The sequence below is a fragment of the Erythrolamprus reginae genome, chromosome 8 (assembly GCF_031021105.1).
Source record: "Erythrolamprus reginae isolate rEryReg1 chromosome 8, rEryReg1.hap1, whole genome shotgun sequence".
NCBI classification, from domain to species: domain Eukaryota; kingdom Metazoa; phylum Chordata; class Lepidosauria; order Squamata; family Dipsadidae; genus Erythrolamprus; species Erythrolamprus reginae.
In genome coordinates this window covers 32668410-32685001 of record NC_091957.1, presented here as the reverse complement: position 1 = coordinate 32685001, position 16592 = coordinate 32668410, and the positions used below count along the sequence as shown (strand labels likewise).

General features: G+C 45.2%; 1 protein-coding gene across 2 annotated transcripts in view; it reads right to left on the bottom strand.

Annotated features, from left to right (window-relative positions):
• Positions 1–16592, bottom strand: part of OPHN1 (oligophrenin 1) — a 156174-nt gene that overhangs the window by 58300 nt on the left and 81282 nt on the right. For both annotated transcript variants that reach the window (XR_011559740.1, XM_070759623.1), the window contains exons 14-16: positions 15958–16032; positions 7080–7164; positions 4232–4290 (exon numbers count right to left, since the gene is read on the bottom strand). Coding sequence is in view for 1 of the 2 variants with exons in the window: in XM_070759623.1 (XP_070615724.1) it covers positions 4232–4290; positions 7080–7164; positions 15958–16032 (219 nt within the window). In the remaining variant the exon portion in view is untranslated. The remainder of the gene's footprint in view (positions 1–4231; positions 4291–7079; positions 7165–15957; positions 16033–16592) is intronic.

Genomic DNA, 16592 nt, shown 5'->3' with positions numbered 1-16592 from the left:
TCATCCTGCCACGTAGCTCCCAGCGATCGGTAAGGGCCCACAGGGTTGGCCTTCTCCGTGTCCCGTCAGCCAGACAGTGTTGCGTGGTGGGACTGTGGGGAAGGCCTTCTCTGTGGCAGCTCTGGCTCTCTGGAACCAGTTAATATGAATATGTAGAGCGCATTGCAATAGTCCAAATGTGAAATGACCAGGGCTTGGGACTCCTGATCCAGGAAGGGCCACAATTGGTGCAAGAGACAAAGTTGTACAGAAGAGAACCAGCAGTGCCAGTGGTCAGTAGATCATTGACTGTCATTGTGGTGAAGGTTAGAGGTGAGCGTCCTCATTCCGTTTCCCTCCAAGTGCGAAGTGTGCGTTGTAATATGCTACCTAAATGCTAAGGGCATGAACCCTGCTGTGATTCATCGCGAAATCGTTTCAGTTTATGGAGAGGACGTAATGCCCAAATAGCATGTGACAAAATGGGTCAATTTTCTTTACCACGTCATCAGTCACAACGGACGCCTGTCCACTTCTGTCTTCACTGTAAATTTCCATCCTTCTGAAATTGAAATTCTATACTCATTTTGCACTTCACAGTTGGAGGGAAACAGAATGAGGACACTCATCTCTCACTAGACAACTGAACAATGTCGATTGGCAGGACCTAAGGGAAGAGCCTTCTCTGTGGGGGCCCCGCCCCCCCGGAAATTTGTAATGCCCCCACCCTCCTTGCCTTCGTAAGAGTCTGAAGACTCATCTATGCTGCCAGGATTGGGGTCATTAGACAGTATCTCCTAGCTGGTGAATGTATGGTGAGTTTGCAGATTGAATGGTTATGAGTGTATTTTAATTGATTTTCAGGTTTTTAGATTTTAACTTTAATTAATTTGATTCGATGTACATTGTTTTATTTTAAATGTTGTAAGTCCTGCCGAATCTTCAAAGAGGGGAGGCATATAAATCCGATTAATAAAATACTGAAATAAAATAAATAACCTTCACCACATTGCCAGTCGGTGATCTACTGACCGCTGGCACTGCTCGTCCACTTCCGCTGGCTTCCCGCTACACGATAGTGATACCAAATTCCCCCGCAAACATTCCCCGTGGGAGCCACATGCCTTGTAACCTTACTTTCCAGATAACCCTCATAGAAACAACTCTCAGTGGCATCTGAATATAAATGTAAACATTAAAGACCCTTGTGCCCCAAGAGACAGCCCCCCTCTTCTCAAGGAACACAGGGTGTCCGACTTCCCAGCTGTGAAGAAAGATTCTCCACAGCCAAAGTATCAGGGAAACGGGGAAATAAAATTCCACAAAAGAGCAACTCCGAGGCGGGAAGCCTTGGGGAGCTCATTAACGCCGAGCTCCAGACAAGCCAGACAAGATGATTAGCGATTACCAGACTCAACGGATTCGATTACCGCCTGGTAATTCAATGCAAATGAAGATGGTCAAAGCGGGCTGGGAGATTTCACGGTGCATTATTTGAGCTGCTCTAACAAGGCACAGAACAATCCATTTATCTATTTGGAAAATAACTCTTGTCAGTCTCCAAGCCCCAGCACATTCATTCTAGAAAAGAATGAATTTTCCCTTTTGAAAACTAAAAGTCAAAAATGCCCAGGACCGCAATTTCTCCATCGAAGATCCCTCCCGCTGCATAGTTAAAGCTGAGATTGCAAGATGGACTGGAGAGAGTAATAGAGAGGTGGGCCGCTAAGGTGGAATGGTGACGGGTGCTTGCCCCCATGGCTCTGAGTGCTAGCGGAGTCCAGCGCAATTATGCTACTGCACCTGGGCAGGTAGCCTGTGGCACACCTGTGTGTCCGTGCATGATTTCGCTACCTGACCAGGTGCATTAGTATAATTGCGCTGGACTCCGCTAGCACTCAGAGCCACGGGGGCAAGCACCCATCACCATTCCACCTTAGCAGCCCACCTCTGGGGTAATGGGAAGGCAAAATACACTGCTCAAAAAAATAAAGGGAACACTTAAACAACACAATATAACTCCAAGTAAATCAAACTTCTGTGAAATCAAACTGTCCACTTAGCAAGGAACCCTGATTGACAATCCATTTCACCTGCTGTTGTGCACATTCAACTTGGTACAGAACAAAGTATTCAATGAGAATATTTCATTCATTCAGATCTAGGATGTGTTATTTGAGTATTCCCTTTATTTTTTTGAGCAGTATAAAATAATCTCATACATGGGTACTAAGTCCAGGAGGAAAGAAACATTGAGTCTCAATGTTAATTATTGATTAACAAATGAGGGATAGATTTCTGCAATTTCCAAGAGTCTTATATTTATCCCTTGACACTGATTTTTAAGACACCTTTCCGAAGTCTATGCCCACCGTGGGAAATAATATTTACAGTTCAGAAACACTCCCTCCGACCCCCCGACCCCCCGAAATCTGCCTGTGGTTTCAATGAGGAGGGGAAGACGCAGCCAAAGCGCAGCCGTCTGGCTCTGCAAGTCGTCTTCCCCCAACCCCCGGAGTCTTTCCAATTTTGGCCTTTACTTCCTTCATCAATATTCTGAAATGGACCACCGCCCGCCCGCTTTGACTGATTTCAACACTAATTAACTAGACTGCTATTTTATGTTGGCATTTTAAGGTTTTATTATATAGGTATCCATTTCATTTTTGTCACTGCCCACAGCACTATTTTGAAGAGAGGCAAGACCTGATACAAAGAAGCAACTAAAGGCAAACCAAAGCCAATTTATAATCATGATAAATTGTGGCTAAGCACTTATCGTATTTTTCCGAGTATAAGACACACCCTTAGTTTTGGGGGAGGAAAATTGGGGGGGGGGGGGAATCTACCTACCAAGTATTCATCTGGCTAGCATACTTAGTCTGTTCAGCTTCAGCACATTATTTTATCCCCTGGTTAAGAGTGAAAAAACCTTTATCAGAAGCAGTAGGAATGAAAATATGCCTGCAAAGGCTTAGGACAGGGAAAAAAAAAACCTTCTTTGAAAGGAATAGGAAGCCAGGAAGATTGTTAGCACCTAGTTAGGGCTAGGAAAAAAGTTTCAAAAAAGTTACATTCAAAGTATAAGATGCATCCAAATTTTCAGCCTCTTTTATGGAGGAAAAATTTGCATCTTATACTGTACTCTGAAAAATACGGTAGTTTACTTACAGTTCAAACCAAATCCTTTGTTCCCTTATACAAACTCACTTGAAATCATGACTTAACTTAATTTGCAGTGTTTCTCAATTATTTTCTGATACGCCCCCCCCCCCCCGGAAGAAGCAAACATTTTGGGCCCCCCCCCCGCCAAGTCTTCTCTGGGACAATTGTTTGCAATATTCAGCACATTTTAGCTGAAAAAACTCAAGCAACGTATCAGCGTGATTGGTTTGTAATGTGTTTAAGTGATTTCTTAATGTTTTTGCCTTCATTCTGTCCACTGCCAACATTTGTAGACACAGTAAACATACCGGTCTTTCCTCGTCTCCCACCTCAACTTATGTTTTTCTCATTATCTCCATCTCTCTCCTCCTTTGTTTTCATTCCTGTTCAATATCTTTCCATGGTTTGTTATATGCACCTCATATCTCCTACTCTGTGCTGTGTGCTATTGTTTGGTGCAAACCCCCCCTACTCCCTGCAGCAAACAAAGCACATCCCTAGAGTCACGCAGCACCCCTTGCGTCACTCCGCACCCCCCCCCAGGGCCCCCCGCCCCACTATTTGAGAAACACTGGCTTAACTGTGATGTGGCATCAATGGCAAGAAAACTCCCTAGCAACATTGTGGTGGGCCATACGTGCTCTATGCAAAAAAACCCAAGGATTCTTTTAAATTGTTGTTTATTGGAAAGGTTCTACTTGTGCTTACACCAGAAAAAAACAACCAGAAAGTTTATGCATCACATTAAGCCATAAAGGAGATGTTTATTTTGTATAAATAAACATGATGCATAAAGCCAACCATCATGACATAGCTTTGCACCGACTTGCACCTTCTCGCTTTTTTAATGGACCGTGGCTTGAAAATCCTGGTTTGGCATTCGGTACAAGCCATTAACGGGAAAGGCTGTCCCTGTTTTTTTGTGAGCCAAAAACCTCCTGGTTTTATTGAAGAGAGGGGCGGCACGGCATTTGTGCACAGCATCTGACAAAGATCTCACATTCCAGGAATGTATTTTTCACACCATCAGGAAAACAAACAACACAATCAGGACGCCCTCCAAAGCCCCCCCCCCTTGGAGACTTACTGGCAGCCAAGACCAATTCTTTGTGAAGCTTGTATGTCATGACAGGTTCAGAGAGGTTCCTGAAAGAAGAAGAAGCAACAGGCCAAAGTCAGCAACAACCAAATGCCATTCAATATTGGGGAGAATTCTGTGCTTGGGGGGGGGGGGGCACTTTATGTCTCAATTAGTTGCACCAAGATTGCTCATCTGGTAGGGCTGCAATTGTTTTTACTACCATGCTGTGGGTGTGGCTTATTTGTGGGTGTGGCTTGACGATCATGTGACCAGGGGGTAGCTTAAAAGTCAGGTGACTGGCTTAAAGGTGGCCAACTTTACGTCACTCGTGTCAAGGGTTTGAGTTAGGGTGCCTGGCCCCTCCTCGCCTCAAAGAGATACAATTTCTCTATTTACTATTACTGAACATCCAAAATATACTATTTAATTCTATATGCATATATGCCATATGTGTACATACATATTACACACAGGCACACAAAAATATATATTATCTACTATATAAACTGTATGTGTGTGTACACAAACACACACACACACACACACAGCTCTTCGAAAATTATAGACACTCAACCTCATTTACTGCGATAGGAAAAACATATCCAGAGCCCAGAAGGGGGGGGGGGGATTCAAAATTGTTCTACTGGTTCTGCGTACCTGACCATACCTGTAGGAGCCCATCACTACTTTATGCTCTCATTCCCTGTGATGCCTAGGAAATGTTTTGCCCATTTTAATTTTATACTACTACTTTGGGATTGGGCGACATAGAAGTCAAATTAAATAAATAATAAATAAATGATGCCTTACATTTTTTTTTTTTTTAAAAGCAGCATCCTGTTTAAATAGTTGATGGAAGCATCAAACTGACTTGAAAAATGACAAGGGAGAGGATTTGCCCATCTTGTACCAATTTATGTAGCCTCAAGCGATTAACAGCACAGCGCTTCCTAAAATCCTTCAATTTGCTAAAGTTTTCACTACTCCACTACTCTGCTCCCATCATATGCCCAAGGCATGTCAGTTGCTCTTTGCTGATCGCAGCCTCTGGCAGCAACCACTGATCTGGACAAGGACTAGAATAGAATAGAATGACAGAGTTGGAAGGGGTCTTGGAGGTCATCTAGTCCAACCCCCTTGCTCAGGCAGGACACCCTATACCATGTCAGACAAATGGCTGTCCTTTCTCTTCTTAAAAAACCTCCAGTCGTGGAACATTCACAACTTCTGAAGGCAACTTCTGTTCCACGGATTAATTGTTCTAACTGTTAGGAAATTCTCCTTGGTTCTAGGTTGCTTCTCTCCCGAATTAGTTTCCATCCATTGCTTCTTGTCCTCCCTTCAGGTTCTTTGGAAAAAAGGTTGAGCCCCTCTTCTTTGTGGCAGCTCTTCATATGTTGGGACACTGCTATCATGTCACCCCTGGTCCCTGTTTTCTTTATTTCGGCTACCCAATTCCGGCAATTGTTCCTTATTTGTTGTAACCTCCAGTCCTCACTGATGCAGTGGTTCCTCTCGCCATCCCCTGATGTGCTTAGCAGTGGTGAGAATGGTGTGTTTAACTACCTCTTGCCTATCTGAGACCAAAAAGAGCTTCATTTCTATGCCTTTTACTTTTGAATGGCCTCTTGCGATGACCAGTGGAAAATGACCATAAAGCGACAGAGCTAAGACCCATACATCCCAGAAACTCTATGAAGGGACAGTCCCAATCACACCACTGTACATTCTTAAACTTTTATTTTGCTTGTTAAAGAAAAAGGAAGTGGGGCAGAAAACAAGGCTTCCAGATTCAATCAACCCACTTCCAGGAGTGTGGTCCTGACCGGCTCAAGGTTGACTCAGTCTCCCTCCCTCTGAGGTTGGTCAAATGAGGAGCCAGGTTGTTGTGGGCAGTATACAGGTGATATACAGTGATCCCTCATTTTTCACGGGGGATGCGTTCTAAGACCACCTGTGAAAAATGAATTTCCGTGAAGTAGAGGAAATATATTTTTTATGTATTTAACAAGTATTTGGACTTTTAAAACCCACCCTTTGCATTAAACCGTCATTCTACAATGTTTCTCAGCTGGAACTACATGTGATATCCTACCAGTTTCTTTAATAGAGTACAGTAGCACTGTAGAAGAATTGTATGAATTTTTAATGGAATTAAAATTTTCAATCGATTTAATGGATTTAAGCCCCCTTTGAAAACCCATGAAATAGCGAATCCGTGAAAGATGAACTGCAAAGTAGCGAGGGATTACTGTATACAATATACAGTGAGCAGAGGTGGCACAGTGGGTAGAGTGCAGTACTGCAGGCCACTAAAGCTGACTGCTAGATCTGCAGCTCAGCGGTTCAAATCTCATCACCAGCTCAAGGTTGACTCAGCCTTCCATCCTTCCGAGGTGGGTAAAATGAGAACCCAGATTGTGGGGGCAATAGGCTGGCTTTGTTAAAAAGTGCTATTGATAACATGTTGTAAGCCACCCCGAGTCTAAGGAGAAGTCTAACAGCTTGCCTCCAGAAGTTGTGAATGCTCAAACACTGGAAGTTTTAAGAAGATGTTGGATAACCATTTGTCTGAAGTAGTGTAGGGTCTCCTGCCCAAGCAGGGGGTTGGACTAGAAGACCTCCAAGGTCCCTTCCAACTCTGTTATTATTATTATAAGACCAGGTAACCAGCACTGTGACCAAAAGGCCACCATTTGCTGGTTTTAGGCAACTCTGGCAAAAGAAGTGGATCAAGAGGAGACTGGCTAACTAGATAGTAGCAGGAGAACATTATCCACCTGGGCCATGAGATCTATTTAGGATCCGGAACATGGGCAGTTATTTTGTAAACTCAAACAACTTTGGACAGTACCTCAGGTAGAATTTCAAGGAGCTAGTAATAGTCTTGATGTCCCAGTCATTGCTCTGGAAATCCACATCTCCGGGGCACTTGGGATCTTGAGGAGGGAAAAATGGAAAGGTAAGTTAGACTAATTATGCATGTATACTTAACATTTAGCTGTAGGGAAATAGAGGAACATTTTTGTAATATCAACAAGAGAAAAGGCAAATCCCAAAGCATTATTGAGGCAGTCTGCAATCTGCGGCCAAAGTTCCCACCTGAAAGATACTTACACCCGATTCAAAGCTCTGACAATAGACCCCATCATCACTCGCATATCACGTGAGTGTTTAGCAAAGCTGCTGCAAAATGGGGTCATGTGACTGCAGGACGCAGCCAAGGGCTGAAGATGCTAAATGCAGGAATGTTCCTGGAAGCTCAGATCCAGGCCCTCGGTACCCCAGGGGCAGCAGTTGCTAAGCAGCCTGTCTTAAAGGTCCCCTGTCAGCCTAGAATCAAGACTAGGATGGAGTCTAGAGCAGACCAAACAATGACTCAAAACAATACAGTGCTTGCCAGAAGCCACTATGGGTTTATCTGGAACTATTCTCATCCCATCTTCTTCCCATTGCTTTATTTCTCAATAAATTGCCAAGGATGCTATAGATCAGTGTTGGCGAACCTATGGCACAGATGGCACAGTTAGCACGCGGAGCCATATCTGCTGGCATGCGAGCCATTGCCCTAGCTCAGTTCCAACATGCATGTGTGTGCCGGCCAGCTGATTTGTGGCTCACACAGAGGCTCTGGGAGGGTGTTTTTGGCTTTCAGAGAGCCTCTGGAGGGATGGGGGAGGGTGTTTTTATCCTCCCCCGGCTCCAGGGAAGCCTTTGAAGCCTGGGGAGGGTGAAACACGAGCCTACTGGCCCCACCAGAAGTTGGGAAACAAGCTGTTTTCGACCTCCAGAGGGCCTCCGAGGGGCGGGAGAAGCTGTTCTTGCCTTCCCCAGGCATTGAATTATGGGTGTGGTCACCCAGACATGCACAATAATGTGCACACACTCTCTTTCGGCACCTAAGGAAAAAAAGGTTCACCATCACTGCTATAGATCAGGGGTGTCAAATTCAAGGCCTGTGGGTCTTAAATCTGCCCACAGGTTTGCCTGGAGACAGCAAAAGACCAGACCACAGTGCCTCTGCCAATGAAAACAGCGCTCCAGAGAGCCATGTGCGGCTCTTCCGAACTTCGTTTTGGCTGGCAGAGGATTGCAGGAGGCCATCGCAGTCAAAAACGGATTTGGGGAGCCCGTTTTCACCGGCAGAGCACTCACAAGTGCCCCCGACACGAGTGACTTCAATCTGGCCAAGCCCACCCACCCACCCCCGGCGGCCAAACAAAACCCTGATGTGGCCCTTAATGAAATGGAGTTTGACACCTCTGCTACAGATGTATTTTTGATTCAGAGAATCATCTAAACAAATACCCTGATTTTAGAAATTCATTTAAGCCTGACAGTTAAGGGGATAGGTAGGAACATAGAAACATAGAAGATTGACGGCAGAAAAAGACCTCACGGTCCATCTAGTCTGCCCTTATACTATTTCTTGTATTTTATTATAGGATGAATATATGTTTATCACAGGCATGTTTAAATTCAGTTACTGTGGATTTACTGACGTCTGCTGGAAGTTTGTTCCAAGCATCTACTACTCTTTCAGTCAAATAATATTTTCTCACATTGCTTTTGATCTTTCCCCCAACTAACCTCAGATTGTGACCCCCTTATTCTTGTGTTCACTTTCCTATTGAAAACACTTCGCTCCTGAACCTTACTTAAGCATTTAACATATTTAAATGTTTTGATCATGTCCCCCCTTTCCCTTCTGTCCTCGCACACTATACAGATTGAGTTCATGAAGTCTTTCCTGATAGGTTTTATGCTTAACACCTTCCACCATTCTTGTAGCCCGTCTTTGGACCGTTCAATTTTGTCAATATCTTTTTGTAGGTGAAGTCTCCAGAACTGAACACCATATTCCAAAGGGGGTCTCACCAGCGCTTTATACAGAGGGATCACAATCTCCCTCTTCCTGCTTGTTATGCCTCTAGCTATGCAGCCAAGCATTCTACTCGCTTTGCCTACCGCCTGACCACACTGGTCACCCATTTGGAGACTGTCAGAAATCACTACCCCTAAATCCTTCTCTTCTGAAGTTTTTGCCAATACAATACTCAGATTGAGGATTCCTTTTCCCCAAGTGCAGATAGATTAAGGGCAGGTAGATTATGAAAATAGATATTCAGTTACTGCTCATTGATGCTTCCTCATCAATGTAGGATGAAGTCATGGGTGAGGGCCACAAAGTTTAAGCACTGGTTCCCTATGTGTCAATGTTTTGATTGATGAGGTGGATGGAACTGAAGGGACGTTTATCAGATTTGCCCTTTTCAATTTTTACTGAATGATACAAAACCGCCTAGAAAGGCAGCCCCCGAGACCAGCAATTCCCAAAGGGGGGCCACGAAGTCAAACAAATGCATAGTTCTCAGTTTTATTTTCTAATACAGGAAAGGTTGGCAGATCCAATCCCTGTAAAGCTGAGGCTCATTAGGGTCCTCAGCCATTTTAAACAATGTAAAAGGGTCCTGAGATGAAGATGTTTTCTCTGCCTGAGAATGACATTTCTAGGGAAAAGGAATGAATGGAATGGAGGATGCTGTGAGACGAGCAGAGCAGGTGTGAAATGCTCCCGGTTCCCTTGTGCATGTTGGTCATCAGAGAGCCACTTGCAAAGGCAGCACGAGGCTCTGCCCGCTCACCCGGACACCACCATTTGGGTTCTTTTACCCTCTGTGCAAGCACATAACGCTGTGCACATGTGCACTGCAGGGATGGCCTGCTACCGGAACGATAAGGCCAGGTTAGGTTCCGGCAGTGATTTTTGGAATGCGCATGCAGCTGTGTGTACTGACATGTGCCAGCGCATGTGCCTGTGTGCGATTTGGCTTCTGCGCATGTGCAGCAAGTGAAATCACACCAGAAGATGCTTGTGTGAGCAAGATTTCGGTGATTTTTGTCAATTCTGAGCCGCGGTGGTGCAGCAGGTAGAGTGCAGTACTGCAGGCCACTGAAGCTGACTGTATATCTGAAGGTCAGTGGTTCACTTCTCATCACCGGCTCAAGGTTGACTCAGCCTTCCATCCTTCCGAGGTGGGTCAAATGAGGACCCGGATTATGGGGGCAATACACTGGCTCTGTTAAAAAATGCTCTTGATAACATGTTGTAAGCCGCCCTGAGTCTAAGGAGAAGAGCGGCATAAAAATTGAATAAATAATTTTTTTAAAAAAAAATTGTTTCTGCACATGAGATTGCCAAATTCACATCCACGCATGCGTCCTCACACGAGATTTTGCTTGCTGCACATGCACAGAAGCCAAATTTTGTGCGTGCACCTGGTGGATGTGAGCACACCCATGACAGAGGGCTCGGAGGGTGCAGCGGTAGTGCCAAAGACGAGTGGCCCTTCATTGACAGGCATGCAAGAAAGGCTCCCGCCGTTCCTTCCAAATGAGAAGCCAAATCTCGTGGTGATGGGTGTGCACGCACCCACAGGACGCACACGTGCCCGCAACGGCCTCGGAGGGTGCACTGGTAGCGCCAAAGATGGCAGTCCTTCGCTGGTGCAGAGTGTAGAAGAACCCAAATGGCAGCGGCTCAACCTTGAGCCGGTGATAAGATTTGAACTGCTGACCTGCAGATCTACAGTCAGCTTTAGTGACCTGCAGTACTGCACTCTACCTGCTACGCCACCTCAACTCTATTTTAAATCTGAAGAGCCATGAGCCAAAATTCAGTCGGCAGGCCGGCCTCTCGCTGGCACTGACTCCATGGGGAGGTAGGGATGCTTTGCTCCGGCTTGTCCTCCCAATGAACCAAAGGGATGGAAGTCTCTCTCAGGGAGGCCGGAGGAGAAGCGGGTCGGCCCCCTTCCTATCCTAGCCATGCAGAGACCTCTTCTGCAGAAGAGATTTGAACCCAATGGATGCTGGCTCCTTCCCATAGATCTCTATCTTTCTAAAGGGGAAAGAGACATTCAAATGGCACATACAGTGTTTTATTTTCCCTGGTTCTTTACCCGTTTTGACCCTGTTATTTGCTGAACTTCCAATGTCTCTTAAGCCCTTCTTGGAACATACTCTGGGTCTCCACTTCCCCTCTTGGCATCCATTGCAACTGAACCTACCTTCAAGTTATTCATTCTTCTTTATGAAGGACCTACAATTTACTAATGACTTTAATGACTGCTAGCCTCTGAGAGCAGAGACTTGGCCCTCACTTTCCCACTCTCGTCTTTATCTTCATCCCTTCCTTTTTAACTAGGGAAGAAAATCCATATTTTTTTCTTTCTTTTTTTTATTCCTCTGGCAGTATTTCTGCTTTTGTTGCCTGCCCAACCGTCTGCAGCCTTTCATCATTTTTACTGGCTTTCCCTTCGGTCCCAGAAATCTAACTCCGGCCCTTTCCCTCCAAGCCTGAGCAGCTGTGATTGCTAGCTGCAATTTTTCACATTTATATTCTTGTCAAATCAACCACCAGTTTTCCAGCTATTTCATCTTTACCAAACTCGCCTCTCCAAAACTGTTTTCGTTCCCACTCTGTGCTCATATTTCTACTTCTCTTGCCCAGATTGTAAATCTCCTTATTCAGTCTTTTAAAAAAAAAAGCCCTGAGGATTTACTGTATTTTCATTTGGCAAATTGTTCTGGTTGTACTAGCAAGTAACAGTGACAGTGTCCAGCTGAAATCATTTTAATTGGGGTCTTTGGCCTGTCACACTTTATGCTATTTTAGAAACATAGAAGATTGACGGCAGAAAAAGACCTCCTGGTCCATCAAGTCTGCCCTTATACTATTTCCTGTATTTTATCTTAGGATGGATCTATGTTTATCCCAGGCATGTTTAAATTCAGTTACTGTGCATTTACCAACCACATCTGCTGAAAGTTTGTTCCAAGCATCTACTACTCTTTCAGTAAAATATTTTCTCATGTTGCTTCTGATCTTTCCCCCAACTAACCTCAGATTGTGACCCCCTTATTCTTGTGTTCACTTTCCTATTAAAACACTTCCCTCCTGAACCTTATTTAACCCTTTAACATATTTAAATGTTTCGATCATGTCCCCCCTTACCCTTCTTTCCTCCAGACTATACAAATGGAGTTCATGAAGTCTTTCCTGATAAGTGTTGTGCTTAAGGCCTTCCACCATTTTTGTAGCCCCTTCTTTGGACCCGTTCAATTTTATCCATATCTTTTTGTAGGTGAGGTCTCCAGAACTGAACACAGTATTCCAAATGTGGTCTCACCAGTGCTCTATACAGCGGGATCACAATCTCCCTCTTCCTGCTTGTTATACATCTAGCTATGCAGTCAAGTATTCTACTCGCTTTCCCTACCACCTGACCGCACTGTTCACCCATTTTGAGACTGTCAGAAATCACTAAATCCTTCTCTTCTCAAGTTTTTGCTAGGACAGAACTGCCAATACAATACTCAGATTGAGGATTCCTTTTCCCCAAGTGCATTATTTTACATTCGGAAACATTAAACTGCAGTTTCCATTGCTTTGACCACTTATCTAGTAAAGCTAAATCATTTGCCATATTACAGATGCCTCCAGGAATATCAACCCTATTGCACACTTTAGAGTCATCGGCAAATAGGCAATCCTTCCCTACCAAACCTTCCCCTATGTCACTCATAAACATATTAAAAAGAATAGGGCCCAGAACAGACCCTTGTGGCACACTGCTTGTAACCAGGCTCTGCTCACCATTAACAACAATCCTCTGATATCTACGCTTCAACCAGCTACAAATCCACTAAACTATCCAGGGATTAAGTCCAATCTTCACTAACTTATCTATCAGCTCTTTATGTGGAACCGTATCAAAGGTTTTGCTGAGCTAAGCATGCATTTTAAAATGTATGTTTAGCTGTGAGAACTTAGGGGGGGGCTGTAATTGCATGAGGAATGTCTGCACGTAGCCATAACAAATTCCTTCTAGATGGTCAAGGTCATCCTTTGTCTTTGCACTTCTGCACCTGAATGGAAGGAGATGGGAGTTACTGCCAATTTGGCAGCTAAAGATTGGTCAACGTGGAGACAAGGATTTGAACTTTCAACTGGGTGGAGAAACCCCAGGGACTTCAGATCCGGCTTTCTCACAGATGTGCCAACATGGCTCTTCTAACAAATTGGAACTTGGTGGAATACTTCGCCTTGGACTCTGATTTAATTTTGGATGCTATTTTGGAAGCCTGACAGATAGCTCACAATTACAGCTGAATCACTGAAATGAGTGGAAAGTTGGAAGGTTTGGATATACATATTTCAGATTTTCCATCGGCTTCTGCAAAATGTAAAGCTAATCAATACATTTTTACCAATGCAAATCTTCAATCTTTTATGCAGATCTTAATTCCCCAGGGCAAGCACTGAGAGGTTCAACATTGGCAGGGGCGTAGTGTAGTGGAGCAGCAGATCTGTCCCGTTCCTCCCTCCCCCTCCCTCCCTCTCTCTGCAAGTGAAATCACGATGTTATTCGGGCAATAAAACATCTGCAGGCAGCAGCCAAGGGCTCCACAGTTCAACCCTGAGCTCTGCCTCTTCTCTTCTCTTGAAACTGGTTCCTGTCCACAAGTTTGTGGGCCTGTTCACAAAGGGCAAAATGTGTCCTGCAGATGTTATACAGTATCTAACTGCAAAGGTCGCCGCATGAGACTGCACCCCTTTCCAATAACATCTGCCATCGAACTGTGGCGGAAAGGAAGCTCTTGAAGATTGCCCGATCCTGTCAGTGCCTCAAAAACCCTCCCGGATGTCGCCGGATGACGTGGACCGAAACATCCGGAGAGCCTCAGCTTACATGGCCCCCAGCGCAATAGTGGGTTCCTACCGATGCAGTCCAGGGTGCTGTACTGGTCGGAACCCACTGATGCAATTTTCAGCAATTTTTTTCCGCCGTGTCGGAAGAAGCCCTTCTACCTGTCCTTGTCTTAATGCTGACCTTTATTCTTCATCCAAAAAGCTCCTTCTCAGGAGATGCCAGAAAAAAAATAGCCGAAAATTGCATCATCAGTGGGTTCCTATGGTAGCCACAACCAGGACCAGAATTTTCATTCCATTTTGGGGAGGGGGGGACTTTTGACCCCCTTAGAGAGGGTCCACAGCTTTGGCCTCCTCTTCGATCCACAGCTGTCTTTAGAACATCATCTTTCAGCTGTAGCGAGGGGTGTGTGTGCCCAGGTTCGCACCAGTTGTGACCCTATTTGGACAGGGAGTCTCTACTCACAGTCATTCACGCCCTTATCACCTTGAGATTTGACTACTTCAATGCTCTCTACATGGGGCTACCTTTGAAGAGTGTTCGGAAACTTCAAATCATCCAAAACGCAGCCGCGTGAGCCTTCCTAGACATGCCCATGTTCCTCCAACCTTCCATGGACTGCATTGGCTGCCGATTAGTTTCCGGATGCAATTCAAAATGTTGGTTATGACCTATAAAGCCCTACCTGGCATCAGATTACCTCCGGGACCGCCTTCTGCCGCATGAGTCTCAGTGACAGGTTAGGTCGGCCTTCTCCACGTCCGGTCAACTAGACAATGTTGCTTGGTGGGATCTAGGGGAAGAGCCTTTTCTGTGGGGGGCCCAGCCCTCTGGAATCAGCTCCCCCCATAGATTCGCACTGCCCCCACCCTCCTCGCCTTCCATAAAAGCTTAAAGACTCATTTATGGCGCCAGGCTTGGGGCCATTACACCTTAGCCCCCTGGCCAACAAGTGTAGTATGTTTTGCTGTGTGAACGGTAATGAATGATTTTAAATATTATTAGAGTATTTTTTAAAGTTTTTTAGTATATTAATTGGATTTTTAGATATGTATATGTTATATTGTTTTTGACATTTTGGGAGCCGCCCCAAATCCTCAGAGAGGGGCGGCATACAAATCCAATAAATAAATAAATTTGCAGTAAAACACTACCAGGCTTGTCTTTCCTTCCTCTTTCCCTGCAAGTCCAGTTTTCTATGATCTGGAAACAGCATGCTAATAAAAGCCATTCTACTATAACCAGAGGTGGACTGCTAAGGTGGAAGGGTGGCGTGTACTCACCCCCGTGGCTCTGAGTGCTAGCAGAGTCCAGGGAAATTACACTACTGCACCTGGGCAGGTAGCAAAATCACGCACGGACACACAGGGGCACCACAGGCATGTCCTTGCGTGATTGTGCTACCTGCCCAGGTGAAGTAGCAGAATTGGACTGGACTCCGCTAGCACTCAGAGCCACGGGAGTGAGCACACATCTCCCTTCCACCTTAGCAGCCCACCTCTGACTATAACTATTATGTTAATTTAATTCCCATGGAAAAGACAATCACAGATTATTCAAATTAAAAAAGAGAACGCAGTGAAATGCTGAGGCAGATTTCAGAATGAAGGGTGGTGGTTGGGTTTCCTCCGCACAGGTAGCGGAGGTTGTACTACATGCGCAGCTTCTGTTCTCCTGCGTGCACATGTGCACATCCCAGTGTGGTTTTGCTTCTGCGCATGTGCAGGAAACACAATGTTGTGAGGGGATGCGTGCGTGCATGCATGATATTTCGGTAATGTTTTGCTTCCGGCCATGCGCGGAAGCAAAAGAATCACCAAAGTCTTATGTGCGCGTCCCCTCGCGAGATGTTGCTTCCTGCACATGCCCAGAAGCAAAAACACACTGGGATATGTGCGCATGCAAGAGAACAGAAGTCAGTAGCAGCAAAAATGGGAATCCGCCCCTAGTTTCCTCGGTTCCTCTCCCCTCTGGCAATTCCTTCCGGGCAGCTGGCGGTCAAGACCTGCCCCTTACCAAAGAAGGTGTTCAAGAGCTTCTGGACTTGGATGTTGCTCCCAACGGTGCGATAGATCCCTTCCGTGGCGATTCCTGAACAGGGAGAAAAAAAACAAGAAGCCACTCAAATAATTCATCCTAGCAAAACAAAGATCTTTATTAGGATGTGAGGAAGCTCGCTAGTGCCACCTTATGCCACCATTAGGGGGGGAAATCATTTTTCAAAAGCACTTTTGTAACAAACTCTGGAATAATAATTTAAAACGGAAAAGAATCCAGAGACCGCAGTCCTCTTTAAAGTGATTTATTGGAACACAGTAATTCTCAAGAAAAAGGCTCCGGGGTAAATTGCCTGCAGACGTGCCATGCAAGCTCAGGCAGGTAGGAGAGCCATGTGGAGGAACCCAAGTGGGGGCTGTCTCTCTCCAAGAAATTGCACAGCTGAGGAAAAGCAGCTACCAGCATTTACAAAGCAGCCGGAAACATCTCCTCCCTGAAGTCATTTGCCACAGCCCCAGAATTTAAGAGCCACAAACCCTCTAAGAATCCTTCACCCTTTTGTGGAGGAAAGTCTGGCCTTCGTGGCTGACTGACCCTCATCCACATGGAGGTCTCCGCATGCACACAGGCTGCCACGTTCAACCATGAGATGT